Below are 24380 nucleotides of genomic sequence, written 5' to 3'. Positions count from 1 at the left end.
ATCTTGCAAAACAAAAAACACAACATTTTACCTGAATTATTTTTTTCCTCGATCCTTGTCTGGTTTCTATTTGTATTCTTTGGGTAGTTGTAAATGATATCTTAAATGTAGCCTAAATCCTTTTACTCTCTGATTTTCTTGTCTGTATTCTGTTCAAGCCTTAATTAAACATTAGCAATTAATGATAAATTATCTGTGATTTTCATAGATGTGTCATCCCGAGAACTGAACCCACCATAGCATTCTTGTCAAAAAAAAAAAATACAACTCTATTGGTTCTCAAACTTTTTTGGCCCTCGTACCCCCTTTCACTAATTTTTAAATCAAGGTACCCCCTTTATTCAACTACAATATTTTGCTCAGAATACTATTAAAAACAACCATAGAGCATAATTACAGAATGAATGAGGGATAACACACATTTTAAAGAATCTAACATTGTAAATAAGTGGAATGAAACAGTGTATAAGGCCTCCTGAATGGATTCATTTCTGCTAGTTTTATAATTTCCTGTTATCTCCTGTCTGGTGTGGGACCAACACTGTTCCTTTTATTTTCAGTTTATGTTCTAATCAAAATTATTTCATCATCATTATTTATGATTATCATTTTTAACTAAAAATAAACATTAGAAAACCCCATGTTTTTAATGCTTTCATTTGATCATTTTCCACTCTGTCTCTCAAGTACCCCCTGTATTGCCAATGCTATCGTACCCCCTTTTGAGAAACACTGCTCTACAATTATTTTGTAAGATTTATTTATTTATTTATTTTTATTTTTTTTTATCTTTAAAAATAAAAAAAGAAGAAAGAAAAGAAGATTTAATCATTTTTGTCGGGTTTTGTTTTTTCCCCAATATACACAAGTTTAGAATATTAGAAACAATTAATTCCATTTTTTGTATATTTTCGTTTAGCATAAAAAAGGAGAAAATATCCGCGTTTGGGTGATTACGTCACCACACACAGCTCTCGCGATATTTCAAAGCTGTATATAAACCCGTGCGCAGCCTCTGTCGGTCTCTTTCCTTCCCCGTTAGCGGTGACGGTGCAACAGTAATCGGTCGTCCCGAAGCCGGGTTCATCCGACACCTTCACCAACCCAAGCTGAACTGAGCTCAACCTACACGGCACCAACATGCCTCCCAAATTCGACCCCAACGAGATTAAAATCGGTACGTGTTGTAGGTAAACGCCGCAGAGCCAAGATGGAGGCGCTATGTGGCGGTTTCCGCTGCCTCGAGCCGCTGAGAAAACGGTGGAAATGGTAAAGAAACGTGGCCGGTGGAACGTTAAATCATTTAAAATGTGTCTTTAGCATCTGATTGTCAAATGTAGTTTTTGTGATGACTTACGGGGAGGCAAGGGATAGGCCACGTGGTTTAAGCTAGTTAGCTGCTAAAGCTAATAGTCGGCCTTGCCATAATTAGTGACGATTTGATGTCGATGTAGTTTCTTTAAGTGTTGATCTTAACTACTGAAGATTTTATGCACAATAATCTGTAGAAATTGTCAGTTGTGTGTCCACATTTTTCCTATAATTTAATTCTACCCGGTTCTGTAATACCGTCTGATATACAACAGGGGGCGCACTTTGTACAGTAATATCTGCTCCCTGCAAAGATGTCAGTCACAGCATTTTAATCTGTTACGAAGCCTACCATATTTTTATTACACAAAGCTGTCCTGATTTTTGATTGTGAATGTACATTTTAAGGTCTTTGAGGTATGTATATCTACCAAAGGTACTGGTATCCATTACTCAAAGTAAAATATAGATTTTTAAGAGAAAAATTCTGGTGAAAGTATAGAACATGCTATTAAATGTACTTAAGTAAAAAGTAAAACAAATGACCTTAAGAAAAAAAAATAAACCAGCAAATTCCTTATTTTTAAAACTTGTAGAATACTGTTTCATGGAGAAAAGTCTTTTGTTTGAATGTCTAGAGAATTAAGGGAAAACTATGATAAAATGTTTCAAGAAATGTGAATACTGATTAAATCCTGGGCAGCTTTATAGTTTTTTGTTTTGTAACTTTTTACGCCGTGAAGCTCATTTCATTGAAAAGAAATGAGTAAAGTAATCTAAAAATAAACTCAAGTGAAGTACAGTAATTATGTTCATTACTTGTCTCCTCTGGTATTTTATCAGTGATCTGTAGTGTTGTAGATCTTGTGCACCTTTATGAAAATCATTAGTTTTATGGTTTTTATTTGTGATTAAGCTACTGTTTCAGCCTTATACAAATGGTTTTTTACCTCAGCCAGAGAAGTTTGATCCAACACTTTAATTATCAGATCTGCTATAGTGCACCATATGTACATTACAGTCACATTTGTTTGACATTGTTGGAGAAATGTAATTAATTGAACCTGTGCATCTGCAATGTTGTCATAGATTGGTGGGTAAACATATAATTTGTGTTTTGATCTATGTTTATTTTGCATCCTCAACTTACACCGTGGCACCTTGTTTCCTAAATGGCAGCGGCCCTTTGTTTTTTCCTTTCAGTGTACATGAGGTGCACAGGAGGAGAGGTCGGTGCCACGTCAGCTCTGGCCCCCAAAATTGGACCTCTGGGTCTGGTGAGTGACTTTTGATTGTGGTCATTCGTTTAAGCCTCCCGCCACTGTGCCGGTATGTCTGTGACCGAGCTTAGTCCAGTGGAGGCTCAGAGTGACCCGGCTTTAGGAAACAGGGCGGACCTCGCCCGTGGCTCGCTCTGTGCCGTAAAGCACGGAACAAAAACCCAGAACTAATGATGTTTTTGCTGTTTTTCACTGCTTTCCCCTAATATACATCTTTTTTTTAATCTTCAGTCTCCAAAGAAGGTTGGTGATGACATCGCCAAGGCAACTGGAGACTGGAAGGGCCTGAGGATCACTGTGAAGCTGACCATCCAGAACAGACAGGCAGCGGTATGTGAACCTGATTGTCATAGTTTTTAAAAATCAATGAAGTTAAGTTTATGTTGAACAGACAAAATACTAAAACACTAAAGCTGGGCAATATATCGTGATTCAAGATGTATAAAGTTTTTATTTTGGTGATAGATTAAGACAATGTTGCCTGTATCAAAGTACTGTATTTATCATGTCACAAGTATTTAATATTCAGAGGACAGCCAGTGTCCTTTACAATTTTCCCATATTAAATTACTCCCTAAAAGTTGGTGTTTTCATTACTTCTCAGAACATTATGAAAAGCACAGTTAAATAGATTTGAGTGTGTCCTAACCCAGACCTTTACCTAAACAATCACACACAGAACTCACTCACATGTACTGTCCCTTATGAGAGAAAAAGCCAAAAGTGGCACATATAGTGCAGCTTTTGGTAATTAATGTGCTTGTGGCATTTTTGCATCAGCAAATTTAACCCAGAATTGTATTTCTGGTCAGACTTTTAGTTAAAAATATGGAGATTTATATCTTACATATCCAGTTTCAGTAAAATGTCAAGATGAGTTTTGGGTCTTGTCACCCAGCCCTATTAAACACTAAATGTTTGAAAATAGTTGTCAAAAAATTAACAATCTCTAATTGTGCTTTTTTTTTGTTAGTTTAAGTTTTGTTATTGCATTTAAGTATAAAAGCAACATTCTTTAAAATTTCAAGTTTTTAAACTTCTGAAATCTGATGCCGTTTCAGATCGAGGTTGTTCCCTCTGCATCTGCTTTGATCATCAAAGCCCTGAAGGAGCCTCCTCGTGACCGCAAGAAGGTCAAGAACAGTGAGTTTCCCTGAACGCACCACTACGTATGAAGTCTGTTGTTGTGGCCACTAATTGTCACTTCATCTTCTAGTTAAGCACAGCGGCAGCGTGACCTTCGACGAGATCGTGGGCGTAGCTCGTGTTATGAGGCCTCGCTCCATCGCCAGAGAGCTCTCTGGTACGTCTCAAACGTGATTGGTCCTCAGCCTCCCGCCACTTTGCTGGTCTGACTGTGGCTACTGCAAAGTCCAGTGGAGGCTTAAAGTGACCCAGCTTTAGGAAACAGAGCGGTCCTCATCGATGGGCTGCTCTGTGCCGTAAAGCATGGAACAGACTCGCCTTAAAATATAAATGATAAATGTAACTAATAGTTATTGATAAAAGGTGATCGTTTATTCTGACTGTTTCTGTTTGGTTTTCCTAAGGAACCATTAAGGAGATCCTGGGAACCGCCCAGTCTGTGGGCTGCACCATTGATGGTCGCCCTCCTCATGATGTCATTGATGACATCAACAGTGGAAAAGTGGAGTGCCCAACTGAATAAATGCTCCAATAAAGTTGACACAAAGTAAACAAGCCTTTGAGTTTTTCTATATTAACTGTTAAATTCAGGGGCCAAATACAGACAAGTTTGACATAAAGTAGATCAAATTAAACAATGTGCCCTGGTTTGTACTTCATCATATAAATAATAAAGTGTGAGTATATCATGATCTCAGTTTTTCTAGCCTGATGACAAGTTGTGTTAAAAATAAACTGCCAACGTCAACAAAAATATGACCAGAGCATCACCTTAATAGCTGAGTAAAGGCAACCTTAAACATTTAAGTGCTTATGTAACATGCTTTACTGAAAGTGAAACTTAAATCTTTTGACACTTAAACTGCACTGCTTTGTCTTCAAACTTAAAATACCCATAAAAACAAACCTGCTGGAAGAGAACATGCACATTAAGCTTTGTAACAGCAGGGGGCAGCATTCTGAAAGGAAAATCCAGGAAGCAGGAGCTCAGCTGGATCTGATACCATAACTTTATAAAAAATTCTAGCTAAAAAAGTTAACTCCCAAACCAGGCTCAAAACATTCCTCTTTGATAAAGCTTTTAGTTAGGAACCAGCTCATAGCTCATAATTAAGATGCAATAGGCATAGACTGCCGGGGGGGGGGGTCTGGCATGCTCAGTTGGAGAGAGGTTGGAGAGGGCGTTAAGAGAGAGGTCATTTAGGTTAGAGAGGGACCGGAGAGGGTCCCATTCCTCTCTCAAACACTCCCTCTATGTCTGCTTCTTCCCTTGTGTGTTTGCTCCTGTACTCCTTCTGGCTTTTGTCTTGCAGGTCCGTGGGATCCTCAGTGTGGAGTTACAGAGTCTCAACAACTCTGTCTCCACCCTTTCCTCTGCACACACCCAACACAGCATAACGTGGATGGCTGTTCATCATAGGAATGGGATCCACACAAGGTTCCTGCTGCTTAACAGAAGGTTTTCCTTGCCGCCATGATGAATTCATGTTGGGTGTGGGATACATATGTATGTGTATATACGTATATATGCATATGTGTGTATCCATAAAATGAAGAGTCCGTCCTTAAGACTGCTCTACTGTAAAGTGCCTTGAGATACCATTGGTTATGATTTGGCGCTATACAAATAAAGATTGATTGATTGATTGAAACCAGCTGGTCATATAAACTACCCTGCTCTATTATGGTATCATTACCTTTGTTAAAATGACTTCTCTATGCCTTTATTTTGGACAATTTGTAACCGCAAAGGAAGTTAAAATTCCACTTCATATTTTATTAAACTAAAATAGAATTATTTTCATTAGTCAAGCGAATGTGTGTTTAGTGTTCACATGTTTTAGTTAAGTAAGCTATGTAAACAGAGTTCATAATGAAAAGTTTTGTTGTAAAATTAATTACTATCTTTTCTGTAGCTTTTACAGTGTTACTTGAACAGGACAATCTGTGTTAAAAAGGTTAACTTGGTAAATTTAAACATCACAACACCTTCCTGTTCCATGTAATTAGATTCATGCTAGTTATGTTAACTGATCGCTTACTGCCAGAGGGGAAAGTAATAAGTACTCGCGTTACGGTAATTGGTTATTTTTCTGGGTACATATACTTTGAGTATATTCTTAAACAAGTAATTTTTCTTTTTACATTATAAAAGTAATTACAGTTCTACACCCGACTGTTACTGAGTAAAATGTTTTGTTTTATGATCAACGGATTTTGTGAAACTCCAGAAAAATGAAATGAACAGAGATCAAATACATCACATCACTGACCAATCAGAATAAACAGCATTGAATGGAGGTTATTTTCTCAGTTTGAGTTCGTAAATGTAGCTATACTTTATTTTGAATTCAATTTATTGTTAAATTTTTTTGACAAACCATTTATTTTATACACGTCTGGAAAAATTAAGTTTCAATTCTGCAAAATTTGGTCTTTTTTTTAAGTTTATACATGAGATGTTTACTGTATGCAATAATAAATGTGGAGGGTGAAAGTAACTTACCTTGAACATCATTTGAGTTAGTTGTACTTGAGTAGTTTAATTATGACTTACTTGTACACGAGTACGATTTAAATCAAGTAACTTCTAGAGTATGATATATCAGTACTCTACACTTCTGATTACATCTATGAAACAGGTACTATTATGTACATTCCTGAAATAATGACACCTTCACTCTTATTTCATTCACAGTTTAAAGTGTCAGCAGGTCACATGACTTACTGTTTAGAATAAAAAACTAAAAGACCAAAGGTTGTGTTTTCTACAAAATATTTAATGAAAGTTGGTTTTACAAATGTCTAGAAAAGTACAAAGTTCAGATTAGGGATCAAACAGAGGTGAGGTTTCACTAGTGCAAGTGGTCCATCAACAGTTCCACATTTAATGGGGGGGGAGGGGCTTAACTGAAAGCTGTGGAAGTCTGAGGCCATTCAACAACTTCCTCTGAATCCAAACAGGTTTTGGTTTCCCTTTTTTCTGACACAGCAACTCCACACAAACATGTATGTAAGTAATAGAATTATTAATAATGAATGTCTACTGTCTGGATGGATGGATGATGGTAAAATGTGTAAAAAAATGATGGCAGCAGTTGAACTTGTGTTTTCAATGTGCTGGAAGACTCTGGACCTCACGGAGCGTAGACAGACACGCTCAGTTCTCCACCTCCTCTTCTTCCTCCACCACCTCCTGCTCCTCCTCCATGGGGCCTTCTTCTCCATCCTCCTCTTCCTCCTCACGGCTTTTGTCGTTCTCACAGTCGACCTTCTTCTCTTTGTCTCTCCGTCGCTGCTCTGAGACTTCCTTCTTTCCTTTCTGACCCTTTTTGAAAACTTTTAAAACACAGGTGTCGGGTGTGAGCTGAAGTTTCTCTTCAACTAACACGTTTATACTCTGATACTTTCAATATTATGGATATATCAGTAACTCAATATTGCAGCCAATGTGGGGTCACCTGGGATCTAAATTGTGTCACCTGAAATTTCTAGTCATTGAAAGAAAAAAGAAAAAAATAATTGTTTTTTATTATTATTCTTTACAAATTTAAAACAATCTTAAACAATTGTATTCTATATTTTCACTTACTCAAATTTAAATCTAAAATACAATAATATATAATATAATAGAAATGTTCACTAATTATGGCTACTCTGCATTTGGAACAATATAATAAACCTGATCAAAAACTAATTATTGGGGTCGCTACAAATTTGTGATTTAAAAATGGGGTCACGATCCAAAAAAGGTTTGGAAGGACTGGTGTAAAGTCATGTAAAAAGGAAAAAAACGATGAAACGGAGAAGAAGCGAAACAGAAATTGGGAAATTTTGAGACAGAAAATCTGAGTCCCCCTCCCTACCACTGCAGTGGAAAATGAAAATACTAAATCTGAGCTGTTTGTTCTCTCTGTAGAAGTACTTTAGGTCTCTCACCTTCCAGTGCTTCTCTCAGTGGCTCCATGAAGCGCTCAAACTCCATCTCCTCCATGGCAGCTAGCACGTCGCCAGCATTCAATGTTTTCCGTTTCGCTTTCATGGCAAAATTGTTTGCACTGGTTGAGAAAAATACAAAACAAAAAAACAGCCAAAGCTAGAGATCAAAGAAGAAAAGGTGGTTTGAGGAAGGAGATGTGTTCAATCTAAGGACGCAGCTCATACCACGACGTGGCATAAAGCACAAAGACACTGGCAGCCTGAGAAATGGCCCGACGAGCCTCTTTGGACACATTGACTCCGTCTGGAAGCTGTGAACGACAAACATGTCAGAGGGAGGGATGGACTGAGAATAAAAGTCTACTTAGTAAAAACAAAAAAACTTGAATGTGTCACTAAAATATTGTTTAGGGAATGTGACTGTGCAAAAACTGTTTGATTAAGCAACAAAATTAACAAAAGACATAGGCAAAATAGCATAATCATTAGGGGTGTCCCTATCCGATATTGAGATCGGGAATCAGTCCGATATCAGCCAGAAAACGAGTACTGGATTTCATCGGACTGCATCTAAAATCTCCGATATAATGTTTATTGTTTTTTTGGATTCATTTTTTCCAATATCTTCTATTAAATGTTTGGTTGTTTTTTTTGTTTTTTTAAATTGTATTCAATAATAGAATTTTTTTTATTTTAAAAGGTAAATTATATGTAATCCATTGGTTTATAATTATTGCTTTTTTTAATAATCAAGCCTTTTCTAACATTCCACACTACAAAATAAGTAATAAAAGTATGTATGATTTGCACCAATATTGTATCGATATTGGTATCGTATCGGAAGTGAAAAAATTGTATCGAGACATCCCTAAATATGAGATAATAAAAATCAGACTTTAGATAAATAAACCTATAATAATAACAGTGTTAATTTGGACATATTTTCACAGCAGTTGCAGCTTCTTGGGATGTGTTTGACAAAGCTATAGGATTACTTAAGTTTAAACATGGCTTTGCAAACATTTAAAAAAAAAAAAAATTAAATAACTCACGTGGGATTTTATTCAGCAAATATACTATTTAGAGAATTTATAGCTAAATAAAAAAGGCTGAGGTTAAAATTATCAATTTAATGTGGCTAAAACTACAGTGTCATGCAATATATTCATCTACTCATACTGACTTTAGTTTATAGTTATAACTCTTAGTTTATATCGTAGAGATAAATTGCTGAAAAGATTAACTATTATTGCACTGGTTTCCAAACCTAAGATAAACTCCAGTAAAGAAACATCTAGATCACCAGCTAACACAGAAACCAGTAAATTCACTACACCTGTCATACGTGATACTGAGCCTGGGTGTCTCGGACCTACCGCCTCCTTGATGATGCGAGTGATGACTGCGTTGGGCAGGTTTAAATCCTCTGGCCTCTCCGCCATCTCCCCCCGGTAAGCGAACCGACAACCGACAGCACGCCGTTACTTGTCGGTGTGCCGCCCGGTGCTAAGCTAACGTTTCGCCCGGATGATAGGAAAGCAGCCAGAAGCGGATTTTCTCGTGTTCCACCACCTGCTGTAAAGATACTGATCGTCTACTCGTTAGTAACGTTAGTTGTTTTTACGGTACAATTGTAAAACTCACGTTACAAGTGAGCGCGTGGTTATCACACGGTGATAGTTTCCCGCGAACCAGCACGAGCTGCACTACGTCACGAACAAATCCGGGACGCGATTCGTAACGTGAGCAGAACGCTACGTAAACACGTCTTCTTCTTCTTCTTCTTCTTTTTTTTCTTCTTCTTCTTCAATTTTTTAATGGCGGGTGACAACCATAGTTAAAGTGCATTACCGCCACCCACTAAACTGGAGTTTGAGCCAGAGCTCCTGGGCTACAGATTAAAAAAATTTTTTCAAAAAAACTCAAACAAGGCTTTAAATGTATTCCTGTCATTATTAAGAATATTTCAAAGTGTACATTTCTTTACTCCACTTCTCCAAAGTTCTTTCATTTGGTTTTTCTGTCCTGGTTTTAGACCTTTCAGAGTTACAAATTGTATGTTCTCCTCTTCTACCCCACACACACATCACACACCAGTAACACGTTTTACAATTAAATGCAACAATTTATTTAATCCTGAATGTCACAATCTACCCAGTACAATATGTTTGCTTCCATTTCCCCCTAATCTTGTTATTTCTCCCCCTGAATTGCATGTAACCGTCGGCTGGTCTGTCCTTCATCCATAGCTTCTGCCTCTTACCAATAATTTTATTTTTGATCATAGCTTCAGATTTGCTGGTCTACATTAGGAAAACTGACTTGTCTCAGGCCCTGAGTGCTTTTTTTCAAAAACCATTGTTCATTCAGACCAGTCAGTCATGCCAGTGGTGGTACAGAAGCGTGGGTGCCATTTTACTGTTAATTTTTGTACTGTTTTAGCTTAATTTTTGATTATGGTTTTATACTATGCCCTGTTGTGGTTTTATTATACACTATTAAGTGATCTTTGGTGACCTAATGCACTCATTTTCAAAAAAATGTATTATTATTTTGCACCTAACAACCACCACCAACATTCGTGCACAGTTAATACGAGGCAATGTGGTTAAAGTGCCTTGCCCAAGGACACGACAATGAGTTGGATAAAGTAGGATTCGAATAACCAACCCTTTGGTTATTAGACTACCGCTGAGCCACTTTAGCTGAGTTATAGATGAAACTTATCATTATGTTGAATAAAATAGAGCAAAATACACTACCTTGAGGAATACCATTAACAATGTCATAGGTTTCTGAAATATCATCCTCAACTTTCACATAAAATGTTTGATTCAATAAAAAGTCTAAAACCCAGTTTTACATTATGCCTCCAATACCCATTTTTATCCATTTTAATTATTAGTCCTTCTCTCCACATTGAATCATCCATGCTCTCTCTATATCAGTGGTTCCCAAACAGGGGTACGTGTACCCCTAGGGGTGCAGGAGCACATTGCCAAGGGTACTCTGAAATAAATTTAAAAATAATCTGAAAATGTTCCTAGTTCCTTTTAAGGCTATTTTTTGGACAGATATACCACAAACTAACAGTACTATTGCTCAATAAAATACAATCTATTTTATTCCAATTTCATTGAAACAGGATTATTTTAAACTGTAGAAGCCATTTTTTCCACGCTTGTGACAATAGGAGACAATAATTAGTTGCATTTTACAAAGGAGACTGTATTTACTTACTCTCGAAGTATTCATATATAAGTTGTAGTTTAACTAAATTCTACTAATTGTTTTGAATTTGTAGATTAAGCCTTAGGGAACCAACGTTTGAGACACATTTAAGGGTTTACTAGAGCCTGCTGTTCCACCAATGAAAAAGCGTATAAAACTATAAAGGGGGTACTTATGATATGAAGAGGGGGTATACATGATTGGACAAAAATGCGAAGGGGTACACGAGATAAAAAAAGATTGGGAACCACTGCTGAATATCAAGGTCAACAATGATCATGTTCTTCTTCATAGCAAGAGTTTTTTCTATCCTTATTAGGGCGTCCGTGGTAGATCTTCCTCTTTGAAAACCACTCTGGCATGCACTTATTAAACCTCTTTGCTCTAAGTAACAGGCCAGTCTCTGTACAATGACTTTCTCCATTAATTTACTATTGTGGGATGTTGGTGCTATAGGTCTGTAATTTCCTGTATTACCTTAATCCTTTCCAGGTTTTGCAAAAGGGAGTACCACTGCTTTCCTCCAGCTATTAGGCATTTTACCCTCCCTCCATATTTTACTGAGCAAGTCCAATATTATTTCCTTGGGTAGTTGTTTAGACATGGCCTAGCATAATCTATCTTGTGCTGGTGCTGTGTACCAACTTCCTTCTAAAGCCTTCTTTATTATTATTATTATTATTATTATTATTATTATTATTATTATTATTATTATTTATTATCTCTAAGTCTAGGGGTGATTCATTACTTTGCTTCTTTATAAATGAAACTTTTCCTCTCCTGATGTCCACTCCACTGCATGTTTACTAGTCCTCTCTCTTCCAAAGGATGTTTCACCACTTCTCCATTATTATCTGTGTGAGCACTGCGGCAGAGAATATTGTGTGCATTTAAATCACCACACCATCTTTCTCTTCTGTTTATGTTCTCAGTGCCATGCCATTGTTAGATTATCACATGGGTTGTAAAATTGTATAACTGTAATATTTCCTCTTAGCCTACATATGTAAGTCACGATATGCACTCGTGCTCACTTGGTACATTAATGTTTCTACACTCAATTGTGTTTTTAACAAATATTATACATCCACCACCTTGATTTTCAATTATATCTTTCCTTTATGACCAATATCATGAAAGGAAAAAACCTAGATGTGGTCTCAACCATGTCTCTTGTATACACAACACATCTGGGGCAGTTCTTAACTTTGTCACTACTTTTTTTTTTTTTAAAACCTCTGTGTTGTTGAGATTCTCCCTCATATAATTTCTCACTTGCATATACTTACTCTAATTTCTTCATTCACTTTTACCTTTTTAACCCTCCTATTATCCTTGGTGTCAATTTTTGAAAATTACTGCTTATTATTGCTTTTATGGTAGGTACTTGTACTTTTTAAAAGTAAGTATATTTCTAAATCAGTAATTTTACTTGTACTTAAGCATGTTTCAACAGAAGTAAAGTAATTTTTTACATTTCTACACCCAACCATTACTGAGTAAAATATTATTTTTTGTTTTAAAATGATCAACGGACATTGTGAAACTACAAAAAGTGAAATGACCAGACAACAACTAAATACATCTCATCATAGCTGACACACCAGATTAAACATAATGTATGGTGCCAAAACAGCATATGGAGGTTATTTTCTCAGTTTGAGAGTTCATAAACGTTGCTATACTTGGTCTGCATCATTTTTTTCGATTTTAAATTTAATTTAATTCATTGGTGTTATTTTTTTTATTTTTATTTTAAATGTGCATTTGAACAAGTCTTTTATTTCATACAGATGCATTTGTGGAAAATAAATAAAGTTCCAATTGTGCAAGATTTGGTTTCTGCTTTTTTTAAGTTTATACATGAGATGTTTACTGTATGCAAGGGAACCGTGGCAAGATTTATTACCCAAAATATAGTAACTTTTACTTTGAGTACTATTTATTTGAGCTATGTTTTTACTTGAGTATAATTATGTATGACTTACTTGTACTAGTGCAATTTCAATCAAGTAACAGTACTTCTACTCGAGTAGATATATCAGTACTCTACACCTCTGGTAATCCCTCCCTCTAAATATAACTTTTGATTGTGACTGGGTGATTGTTGTCTGTTTTTCTTTCCCATTGTGTCTGATAAACGTGCTGCGGTCCGCGCGCATACGCAGAACTGTCATGTATGCGCAGTCAGGCCGCGCACGCGCACGCGCACACGGTTCTCTGGGAGCGTAGAGGTTTGTTTATGCAGCACTACTTTTGTGTACAACCGACAACCGCCGCCATAGAGCCGTATCCACATCTTAATGCTTTTCTGATGAAGGTACGACTTAAAGTCACTCGTCGGAGTGTTTTTGACCTCTGTACAATAAACCAAGCCTCTGTAGCTGCTCCTGAGGCTGTCGGACCGGAACAACGGCTTTTTTGATGGATCTACTTTCTCGCGGAGGGACGCGCTACGCCTCTCCGTGACTGTCGCCTGAGCCGCGCCGCCATCTTGAATTTTAATGTTAATTTCTTTAAAAATGAGTTTGCGGTGATGTTGTGGCCTGTGCTGTCGAGACGGATACGGGTTTAGTACAACGGACCGTCGTGCGGCTTTGTGTTCCGACGTGAGTATTGTGTGTGTGTGTGTCAGTCCGTGTGTGTTTGGGCTGTGGGAGACTATAAACCGTCACCGAGACGCCGCTGTGTTTAGCCTTTGGCATCAGTATCGCTCCGCTCTGTCTGCTATCTTATAACTCTGCGAGATTTTACTTTAAATATGTGAAAGTATTTTAGTTGGGTCTAGTTAGGCTGGTTAAGGTGATCGGGGCTTGTGTGTCGGTTGGCTGGGGCTGACGCGGTGGTCGCCGGCCTTCTGTTGCTGCTACTGCCGAGGGTGGAGGTCCTATCGGGGACACGTGTGTGGCTCCACCCGTCGGTTAATCACCGGATTACGGATTAAATCCTGAAGGTGACTGTCAGGGTGATGTGTTGGTGACGTTGGGCATGATTTTGTCTTTTTTTGACGGTGTTGTAGCGTAATCTGCGACCCGTCAGATCGTGTGACCACAGGGGACGACATTTCACCAGGTCAGCGTGAGTGTGTTCGATAAAAGCAGAGAAGAAGAAAAGAGCCTTCACCACAACATCTAATGCCTCGGTGTGAAGTGCAGGCTCCCAACTAATGGCTCGGGACCCATACATGGGTCACGAAACTTTTTTTTCACAGGACCACGGGAGACAAAATTCTGTTTTGTTTTGAAAGGAACATTTATCGGCCAATTGATTTGTTTTCAAAGTAAAATGCTCCCTTTTTTTTGTTTTTTTTAACATCAAAGGAATAATGTCAATATTTTGACTTAGCTACCATAATTAACTAACTGTCCGTCAACTTTTTTGCTTCCGATATATGACAAAAACTGACCCATTTATTATTAACCATTGGGTTACATACATTTTAATTTTGAACAAAATAATACTGAATAAAGTAGACAAACCCTAAAAAAAAAATAATTTCAATAAATCCCATAAAAACACTATATATTATATCTGAGAATTGAGGAACTAACTATACTAATGTAATTTTTTTTTTAATTATTATTATTTTCTGATATCAAACCAACATCAATACTGGTTAATGACTCTCATATTTAGTATATTAAGTAAATGTGTAAATTGGTATCAGTTAATACCAGAAATTAAGTGTTGAACAATATGGGCTATTAGCATAAAAGCTCATATCAAACATCTCCACTGAAAACCTTTTTGGAAAAGTTGTTCACTAATATGTCTAATTTTTATTCACTGACCACAGAACCAATAAGTATCATAATCTCAAATAATTCACATCTTTTAAGTTGTTTAAATAATAATCAACCCACATTTAAGTAGAGAGCTTCTCTTTTTCCTCTCCTGGATCTTAGTGTTTGTTTGCAGAGATTCAAACTTTGATGTGTGTAATTTACCAAGTAAAAACTCCCCAGTGTAACCACAGTTACCACTGGGTGGCGCTGTGGTGCTTTGCTCAAACCCAGCAGCTTCAGGAGTAAACATTAGCTGCCCTCACACACAGGGTGGAGATGTTTATGTTACTTAAAAATAACAGCCTTTTGAGTATAACCTTATGTTATATTACCCGACCTGAAACGCCACACTTCATTTTGTCACTGTACTTTGATATTTTAATATGCTTGAGTCTGTAATTTGCTTGAGTGTTGTATATAGGTTTTAAGTTTCTTTCTGGAGATTTCCTCCTGTACAAACAGTTTTTCCTCTCATCACATTTTGCTGCTCATGTTGGAGATTTTTTTTCCTCCATTTAACGTTTATGAGCTGATTGTAATGGTAAATAAGGAAAACTAAACTGACGTGTGAATCTAGATTTTGACATAACACGAGGAAGAATAATAAAGGCCTTTTAATGTTTCACTTTTTTCAAGAATAATTTCAGTTTTACCTTTTCAAAAAGACATTTTTATGTCTGATTTATTGTGACTGTGTTCAAATTGTGTTGAAAAACTTTGTGTGATGATGGAAATATTTTTTCCAATGTGCTGCTGGTCTAAATTCTTCTTCATTATTATTATTTTGTTTATCTTTCCATCCTTGAAAGTGATGTTGAGTCTTTGTTTGTGATCTCGTACAGCTGTAAGATGACTTGTTCATATTTTGTCCAATCTGGTGCTGAAACATATATTGAGAAATTTAATTTTGGAAAATCCTCAAATTGATCTGACTGCAGTTAAAATGTAAAAATAGGGACTGTTTTTGTTCTATGGTTTAAAAAAAAAAGTCTAAATGTTAGTTTTTTGTTTTTTTTTTTCACTTTTAGTTTTTCTTATTTACATCTGATTTGCTGACTAAGTGTTACGGAGTCTGATCTTTTCCATGTTTCTCCTGCAAGTTTCCAGCCCTGGACCCCAGATCTCTTCATCTGCTCCCTTCTTCCACCTGGAGAGTGGCACCTCACCTCGGAGACTAAATGCTTCTGGACCCGGGGGGTTGTGGGTATGAAGTGGCTGGGCGAATCCAAGAACATGGTGTTAAATGGCAGACGACACGGAAACAAGTTGACGAGCGAGCAACCGGCGAGCCAGACACGTTCCCAGCATCCTCAGCGGGTTTCCCTTCGTCACAGCAAGAGCCAGGCCAGAAACCGGAGGTGTAGCCGCAGTGAGTGGACAGGAGTCCCCCGTGTGTAGGTTTCCAGCTGCAGCTCGCTCTGACATCGCTCTGTCTCTCATCGTGTTCTCAGGGTTCCATGCGACCTCCCTGGAGGCTGAGCGGCGATACGTGCCGTCTTCTGGGATGACGGCAAAAGAGCTGTGTGAAAATGACGACCTGACCACGAGCCTGATCCTGGATCCATACCTGGGCTTCCAGACCCACAAGATGAACACCAGGTCAGCACAGAGGCTCCTGAGCTCACCTCAGGACTATTATGAGAAATGATGCAAACAACAAATAGAACACTTCAGTTTGCTTTGTTAGAACAGGGGTCACCAACACGCTGCCCACATGGACCATGTGAGGGTCCCTCAGGAGCTCTAGTCACAAAAAAGCTCCATCTAAAATCTGATTTTCTTTCCAGGATTCAAACTTATAAACACAAATATAGATGAGAGATGGAGTTAGTACTTAATATAGTTGAATACTTCTGCTCCTGGTTAAGTTTTAGTATTAAATTACTATCTTTAAATGTTTATTTTTGCTTAGAAAATTGTGACCAATGTTTTTAAGTGCTGCAGATTTGGAGTATGGGTTGTAGTATATTATATATAAATGTATTTTTTTTAAAATGCAAGGTGGATTTTTGTAAAATATGACATAATTGTCACATTTTACAAATGTTACATGTTATACGATCAGTTAAAAGTGATTTTTTTTTTTTTAGTAGCTAGTAAAATAGGAAGATGATAATTTTCTATGAAGTGTAATAAAAATGAAACAATTGCAAAAATTGGGAGAAATAAAGTGAAACTTAAAAAAATTCTGACTTTTTAAAATTTTTCCTAGACGTCCCTATAGATCTTACCCTCTAATTAAAGTGAAATCGTGAACATTTAGTATTTAAGAAGTGCTTTTCTCACTCGTAACCCTTCACAGTACTTATGAAGTAGCTCACAGCTTGAGAAAGGTTGGTGACCCATGTGTTAGACAATAACTGGTACCACAACACAGACTGGTTAAGGTGGCATAAAGTACTGTAACCAAACATTACCAAATAAAGAGATCAGACTACAGGGTTCACAAAATCTCATTCATAGCTTTAGACCATCAGATGATTGTTGCTTCTGAAACGCACCAATCAGAATGCTACAACGTTCAACATTTTGAGCCATAACTGATTAAAACTTCCTGCTGCATGATATATTTAATTCTTTTTTTAATTGTAGTCTAATGTTAACAATATTCAGTACAAAAACTTTAACCACAAGTAAGGAATTTATTTTTTAAATTTATGCACATGACAGTTTGGACTGAATTTCAGACCCCAGAGTGGATTTTTATTTACTGAAACTCATAAATTGTAATTCATTAAGAAATGTCCTACAAAAGTCAGAAACAGGATTACTGGTAATTAAAGGTTAATAAAACATATTCGACTTGTGATATTCCTAATCCTGATGTTTTTTCCTGTTTGGTCAGATTCCGACCAATCAAAGGGCGGCAAGAAGAGCTGAAGGACATCATTGAGCGCTTTAAGAAACATGACAACCTGGAAAAGGCTTTCCGGGCCCTGACCACTGGAGACTGGTCCCGAAATCTCTTTGTTCACAAGACCAAATCCCAGGAGAAGCTCTTTAAGCAGCATGTGAGCCTGACTCCTCTGTATCGGTCACAGGCAACCGTCCACAGCCACTTACTTGCTCTTTGCTCTACCCTACAGGTCTTTGTCTATCTGCGAATGTTCGCCACTGACAGCGGCTTCGAAATCCTCCCGTGTAACCGTTATTCCTCGGAGCAAAACGGGGCCAAAATTGTGGCGACGAAAGAATGGTGAGCATTAGAAAGCCGCCTTAAGCCTGGGATACATTTATTATTTTGTTTTTGGTATTTCTTTTTGGTTTCTGTTTTATTCACAGTGTTTTTTTTGTCTAATCAGTTTCATGTCGTCTGAGTTAAAGCTGCTGGAGATGATCATTTTTAAAAATCTGATTATAAAGACCTAATGTAGCCCTCATAAATTAAAGATAATTTGCTCGAGAAAAAAAGTTGTTAAAGGTTTAAATTGCCACTTGAAAGTTTGTTTTGAGCTCTATTGTAAACTCTTGAATTGACATTGTTGGAAAAGTTTTGCACATTGCATTGTGGGATGTGGAGTGCCTCAGACTAATGCATAGAAGTGTCTTTACCCTCTTCTTCAGACATCATTTTTGTTCTAGTTTGTTCCCAGTATTCCTAGTGAAATCACCTCACTCCACCAAACTTTCATTTTGATTCAGATCTTTACATGTAAACCCCAAAATAAAAAATTGGCCATTGTTTTGCCGCAACTTTCTTTCAGTGAAAACACCAGAAATGTATTTGGAAGTCACTTTGACAGAGTTTTGGGGGGCAAACACTAGAAATCACAGTAAGAATGAAGTACAAATGCTTGCATCTGTTTATGGGACTCCACATCCCACAATGCAATGGGAAAAGTGCGAGTGAGTGTTTACAGTGGAGATGAAACAAAACTTTCAAGTGACATTTTCAACCTCTTACATTATTTTTTTCCAATCAAATGATCTTAGATTCATTGATCTGTGAGGGCTATATTTTGTCTATCTGATTAAAAGAATTTGTCTCCTCCCGTTTTAAGACACAAGTTCATGGCTAAATTTACAGAAACAGAAAGGCTGGTCACAGTGAAGGTTTCACAGATTTAATTGGTGTTTAGAGTTTCTCCTGTGCCCACTCAGTCATTCTATGGTCGCACCCCAAAGAGGTTTTTAATAAGCTGCTGAATTTAACATTTATTATTTTATGGTAGTGCAAATGCACACAGGGATCAATACAGCATGTGAACTGTCTCAGTTCTCTGCCTCATTTTGTTGTTGCAGGAAGAGAAACGACAAGATCGAGTACCTTGTGGGCTGCATTGCTGAGCTGTCGGAGAGCGAGGAGAATATGTTGCTGCGACACGGCGAGAACGATTTCAGCGTCATGTACTCGACCCGCAAGAACTGTGCTCAGCTCTGGCTCGGCCCAGCCGCCTTCATCAACCACGGTAGTCATCTTTGATCAGTGAATGGTTGGATGGAAAGTCCCATGTGTGAATACAAGTCTAACCCTGTGTGTGTGTGTGTGTGTGTGTGTGTGTGTGTCCCGTTTGCTATCAGACTGCCGACCCAACTGTAAGGTAAGCAGCTCAAGGAACGGCCTCCAGCTTTAGCTTCCTTTCAGTGTGTTAGGGTTGCTGATCAATGAGTTTGTGTGTGTTCAGTTTGTGTCGACAGGGCGAGACACAGCCTGCGTGAAGGTCCTGAGGGACATCGAGCCCGGGGAGGAAATCTCTTGTTACTATGGAGACGGGTTTTTTGGAGAGAGCAATGAGTTTTGTGAATGCTACACATGTGAAAGGTGTGTTTGTGGAAACCAATAAACATTTCACTGAGTTACTCAAAGGAAATGGTTTGATTCAGTGGAGCACAGAGAGAAGCTGATTGGGGAAATATTCAGATTCCACTGAAATATCATCAGTAATGGTATCAGACCAATGCCAGAGTGTAATTGCCTCTTTTTTTTGTTTTGTGCAGACGGGGTACCGGTGCTTTCAAATCCAAAGCTGGGCTCCCAGTTGAAGTGCCAGTGATCAACAGCAAGTACGGGTTGCGGGAGACGGACAAACGTCTGAACCGGCTGAAGAAGCTAGGGGAGGGAAACCCGAGCTCGGACAGTCACTCAGTGGGCTCCCACACGGATGTCGACTCTCAGGAAATGCCAAAAACACATCAATGTAAGAGGCTGAGTGTCACATCCATGTGCTCCACCAGAGGAGTGACGTCTCTTGCAAAGAATGTGTTTTTTTCAGTTCCTGCAGTTGTGAGAGCTTTGTTTGTGTTTTCTCTCCAGCTGCCAGAAAGCGATCGTCATCGTCGTCATTGTCTTCTGGCCTGAAATATAGAAACAGGACTCAGAGCAGACAGACTGTGTCTCGAGCACTCTCTACCTCATGTTCTAAATCAGGCCGCGCAAACAGTAACAGGGTACCAAAGAGACTACGATCCCAGCCCAAGGCGTGCCTCAGTAAAGTCCAGCTGAGGACTCGTAGAAGTGGGGCGGACCCTAAGGCGGTGGGCAAGCCAGAGACTTGTCAGCCTGGCCTCAGGGACTCCAAGATGTCGCTGTGTAAAAGCCTCGCCATCAAGAAGGAGAAGGACGCAACGGCGTCAGCACAGCTGCCGCCTCGGGGCTGCCTCACCCGTCACGCTGCCAAGGAGAACGGGAACGTGATGGGGGTGCAGGGGGGTCCGGGCTCCACGTACAGAACTCGCAGGTCCACCAGGACGCTTCTCAAAGCCCAGGAGAAGCTGGACCATCGGGCGTTGGGGGGCCTGAGCCCAGTCCACGGTGGTGTAGTTATCAAGTCGGAGCCCACGGACATGGAGGAGTATCTCCACCATGGCATGGGTTTACCACTGCCTGAGTTGGATTCTGGCTGTGGCAGACGGAGGTCGCGCGCGCAGAGACAAAGACCCTCGCGGGTCAGGACGGAGCCAGCGGTCAAACGAGAGGATGTGTACAGTGAGCCCTTCATGCAGATTCCAGCTAGCACCGCCTCCAAGTTCTCAGACTGCAGCAACATGTTGCTAAACCTCACCGAGCGACACAGGGACTACAACGGTTTGGCCAACGGCAGCAAGTCCCTGCGCAGGGAAAAGGCCAAGAGCAGCTGTCGGTCGCAGGACAAAGTGAAGAAGAAGCGGCGAATCACGCGCTACGACGCCCAGCTGATTTTGGAGAACAACACCGGCATCCCCAAACTGACACTCCGCCGGCGGAGGGACAGCAGCAGCAGCAAGACCAACGACCCCCACGACAGTGCTGCCGTCAACGCCGCCTCCTCCTCCAGCAAGATCAGCATCAAGTTCAGCAAGGACCACGACAAGGAGAAAGGCAGCTCTTACATCGCTAAGCTTAATAATGGCTTCACTCACGGAAATGCCACCAAGCTGAAGATTCATCTGAAGAGGGATGACGACTCACGGCGGCCGGCCAAGGTGGACCAGATGTCCTCGTACAACGGGGACGTGACTCAGTGTCTAGAAGCCCGTAATGGCGGACACCGGACCCAGAAGGCCCTGATGGAGACTTCGTCAGAGGACGATGAGGAGGATGATGATGATGATGATGATGATGATGATGAGGACGACTACTTTGACAATGAGTTCGAGGACGATTTCATTCCTCTTCCTCCGGCGAAGCGGCTGCGCCTCATCGTGGGCAAAGACTCCATAGACATTGATATCTCCTCCAGGAGGAGAGAAGATCAGTCGCTGAGGCTCAACGCGTGAACCGCAGAGCTCAGCTGTAAATAAAAATGATCAACTGTCCTGTTGATGTAAAAACTTAATTTAAAAAAACAGAAAAATTGCTGAAAACTCAGAATGAACGTTACCAGGGGGAGCTGTCCGCCTGAAACAAAGCTCTGTATCTCAAGTCTGCTCACGTCCACTAAACCATAAAATAAATCAGCCTAAGCAGCAAGCAATCAATCACTATTGGTATTATAGATATATCAACTCCCTCCACATAGATTTATTCATGTTTCACAGACATTACAGCTTAATTGTCTCCATTGCTTCATGTCAGACAGAACATTAGTTTAACTCAGATATAACTGTTGGGTAAAATATAATCTAAACTTGTCAGTTTCCTATTGATCTTGGACAGATTATGTTCCAAAACCTCATGATTGGCTTCTATCACTGGAAAAGTGTAATTTTAAAATTAGTTTTCAGGATATTTTTTTCACATAATTAAAATGGAAATATAAAAGGCCAGAAATATAAACAACTGCGATCTGTTGCGTTCTCCATGCCTTTCTTTATCAAACTTTTTTTTTTCGCTGAGGATTTATGGATTATTTTCATGCGTTCTCCAATAAATAATGTGTATGTAATAATGTTTGAAGAGTTTGATAGTTGCTTTATAGTCAATCCACACATTTATTTTGTTACAGAATCTCATTTCAGATCTTGAATTGGTTCATTTAATTATTTTTATGGACGGTGTATTTCCCCAGCTTCCTGCAGAGGGTGTTGTTCCCCCTCAAAGTGAGCCCAGAGTGTTGTTTCAGGCCGGCCGCTCCTTTTATTGAATGCACTTGTTCTCTTCATGCGGACGTGGATGTTGTAGAAAGTGTACAGCATGGTGACAAGCCCCTCTGTCTCATAGGCAGGTTTTTATTTTATTCTTTTCATATTTTTTTTCTTTCTTTGTTTCATAGTTTGTGAGGTTAGCACTGCGGGTCCAAAGGCGTGAACATGTCAACAAGTTTGGTGCCATATTTTCATCATTTCTGTATCATTTTTTTTTTGTTGTTAAATTCTGAAATCATGTGAGCAACGATTCAGATCGTATTACGATGTAAATATGAAGCTGCTGCATATCGGCTCAAACAGTAAAAGCACAGCAGGGCCTCGGGGCAAAGGTCATGCACGCCTCTGAACGCTCACGCCGACCTTTGGTAAAAGTGGGAGAACTTATTCAAATAAATGCGACTGTGAGCTTCAAGTTGAAAAATGTAATATAATTCATGGTAAAACCAGCAGAACCAACATCTAGAAGCGGGAAACATAATTAACTTGCCTGGTTTAGGCATTTTTCAGCAAATACCAACTCAGGGAAAACATTTTTTTTTTAGACATTCAAATACAGCACACGGACATTTCAAATGGCTTTGTTTTTGGTCGATTGTTTCGTTTATAAAGCCCCTTCTATTACAAACTGACACCCAGCCTGGGACAGGGTGTTTGGATACACCTCAGAAAGGCTATACTATCATAATATCCTATATCACCTGTTAGATTCCATGCAGAATGTACCATACATTTGTTCAAACTGTAGGAATATCAAACCAGGGAGAAGCACACATGCATCAGGCTCCATACCCTGATCTGCTTTCACTACACCTGGTTCATATGACTCATATCTGAGAGTTTAATTATCACAGATTATATGCAGATGTTGATTTAGTTTCTCCCGGTCACCCAATTATTTGGAGCATTGATATTTATCTGAAATGTGATTCATGTCAATGATGGAATGGGTTTAAAGTGGTTTCTGCTGGTTTGATCTTGAATGTTCCCTCATCTTCATCCTTAAGCTGTTTCCCTCAAATCTCACATATAATCTGATGCTGGCTGGTAGAACCGTTGGCGTGAGCGTCAGAGGAATGGCGGGGATGGCCTGAGTTCACGAAGCCGCTCTGGGATGGAAATGTGGCACTGGAGGTGTTTGAGGGAATCAGATAAACGCCTGGAGGTGATCAGTGTGAGACGTACAGAAGGACTACGCTCTGTTTTCCAGATCATGTGTTTTTTGTTTGTTTTTGTGGTGCTACTCCTTGGTTTGTCCTGTCCACCTCCCTCTGTTCTCATCCCTCCTGTTGTTAGTGTTTCAGGAGCTTGGCTGGTTCCTTTAAACAGCATTAGGTGCCTTAACTGTAGACACGTTTAGACCAAAATTTGTCGCACAGCCAAACACGGAGGAGTGAAAACAAACAGGAAGCGATCAGTCCTTCTGTAGATCAGCTCTGAATGAATGTTGGGTAGATCGTAGCTTCTTTTTCTTCTTCATGTGTTACACGTACTGTTCACATCACCAGCAGCTAATCACCGTCATGTCCCCCATCTCCTCCTCCTCGTTGTCGGGCACTGTAGACTCTTGTTTCTCTTTGTGCTCTTCGTTCAATAGATCACATCTCCAATTGATTTAAAAAAAACAAACAAGACAACAAATCAAAACAATGTGAATAGTTTGTGGACATGATAGCGAGTGGGCTGGGTCAGTGGGAAGCTTGTAAAGAGAATTAAACGTGGGCAGTGCGTTTGTTGTCCAATATGTAAATCATGAGAACACATCTTGTACTTATTTAACAGTTTTGAATACTTGAAGACTATATAAAGTTTCTTTGTGACTCTTGTTTCCTGAACGGTTGTTTGTTGTCTCTGTTTGAGCCACAGTTTTATTGAGAAATGTTCACTGAATGGACCATTTTATAATGACCACCTCTGGGCTGATGCATCACAGTATGCCTCTGAAGGTGTGCTGTGGCATCTGAAATAAAATCAAAGTTCGATGGTGAGGCCTCACATTCTCCACGTGATGGACCTCAAACTGGATGTGGTGTTCCGTAAACTGATCTTTGATTATTTCTGTTTTGTGAAAAGTCATCAGGGAACACTCTTCATGTGAATAAATGCAACACACACTTTTTTTTATCGTCATTTTATCATTAACCAGTAATCAGAATCAGGTGTACTTTATTGATCCCAGTGGGAA

The 24380-nt window shown here is 39.1% G+C and overlaps 3 protein-coding genes and 2 non-coding genes across 8 annotated transcripts; 4 read left to right on the top strand and 1 right to left on the bottom strand.

Annotated features, from left to right (window-relative positions):
* The first annotated feature begins 1015 nt into the window (after positions 1–1015).
* On the top strand, positions 1016–4292 carry rpl12 (ribosomal protein L12). 2 transcript variants are annotated; one of them, XM_028434072.1, is made up of 6 exons: positions 1016–1269; positions 2515–2588; positions 2823–2921; positions 3653–3734; positions 3808–3894; positions 4142–4292. In XM_028434072.1, exons 2-6 carry the CDS (start codon positions 2520–2522, stop codon positions 4258–4260), a joined length of 456 nt encoding a protein of 151 aa, XP_028289873.1. In that variant the 5' UTR covers positions 1016–1269; positions 2515–2519; the 3' UTR covers positions 4261–4292. The 2 variants fall into 2 exon arrangements, with proteins under 2 accessions (XP_028289873.1, XP_028289865.1); XM_028434064.1 differs by having other exon boundaries at positions 1017–1177.
* Positions 2626–2750, top strand: LOC114461345 (small nucleolar RNA SNORA65). Its single transcript, XR_003673827.1, has one exon. It is a non-coding gene; the product is annotated as a small nucleolar RNA SNORA65 (small nucleolar RNA).
* LOC114461347 (small nucleolar RNA SNORA65) lies at positions 3926–4051 on the top strand. Its single transcript, XR_003673828.1, has one exon. It is a non-coding gene; the product is annotated as a small nucleolar RNA SNORA65 (small nucleolar RNA).
* Positions 4293–6496: 2204 nt separating the features above from the next.
* Positions 6497–9462, bottom strand: pole3 (polymerase (DNA directed), epsilon 3 (p17 subunit)). 2 transcript variants are annotated; one of them, XM_028434104.1, is made up of 5 exons: positions 9321–9462; positions 9053–9262; positions 7902–7987; positions 7677–7795; positions 6898–7076 (listed from the first exon to the last, which is right to left on the bottom strand). In XM_028434104.1, exons 2-5 carry the CDS (start codon positions 9116–9118, stop codon positions 6898–6900), a joined length of 450 nt encoding a protein of 149 aa, XP_028289905.1. In that variant the 5' UTR covers positions 9119–9262; positions 9321–9462. The 2 variants fall into 2 exon arrangements, with proteins under 2 accessions (XP_028289897.1, XP_028289905.1); XM_028434096.1 differs by having other exon boundaries at positions 6497–7076; positions 9053–9455.
* Positions 9463–13100: 3638 nt separating this feature from the next.
* kmt5b (lysine methyltransferase 5B) lies at positions 13101–24030 on the top strand. Of its 2 annotated transcripts, none has more exons than XM_028438246.1 (10): positions 13101–13227; positions 15793–16061; positions 16144–16291; positions 17538–17703; positions 17779–17888; positions 18935–19101; positions 19214–19233; positions 19318–19454; positions 19631–19830; positions 19947–24030. In XM_028438246.1, the coding sequence occupies exons 2-10, from the start codon at positions 15899–15901 to the stop codon at positions 21386–21388; spliced, it is 2553 nt and encodes an 850-aa protein (XP_028294047.1). In that variant the 5' UTR covers positions 13101–13227; positions 15793–15898; the 3' UTR covers positions 21389–24030. The 2 variants fall into 2 exon arrangements, with proteins under 2 accessions (XP_028294047.1, XP_028294040.1); XM_028438239.1 differs by having other exon boundaries at positions 13148–13516.
* The last annotated feature ends 350 nt before the right edge of the window (positions 24031–24380 follow it).

Source organism: Gouania willdenowi, chromosome 3 (genome assembly GCF_900634775.1).
Source record: "Gouania willdenowi chromosome 3, fGouWil2.1, whole genome shotgun sequence".
NCBI classification, from domain to species: Eukaryota; Metazoa; Chordata; class Actinopteri; order Blenniiformes; family Gobiesocidae; genus Gouania; species Gouania willdenowi.
This window is presented reverse-complemented; position numbering and strand designations above follow the sequence as displayed.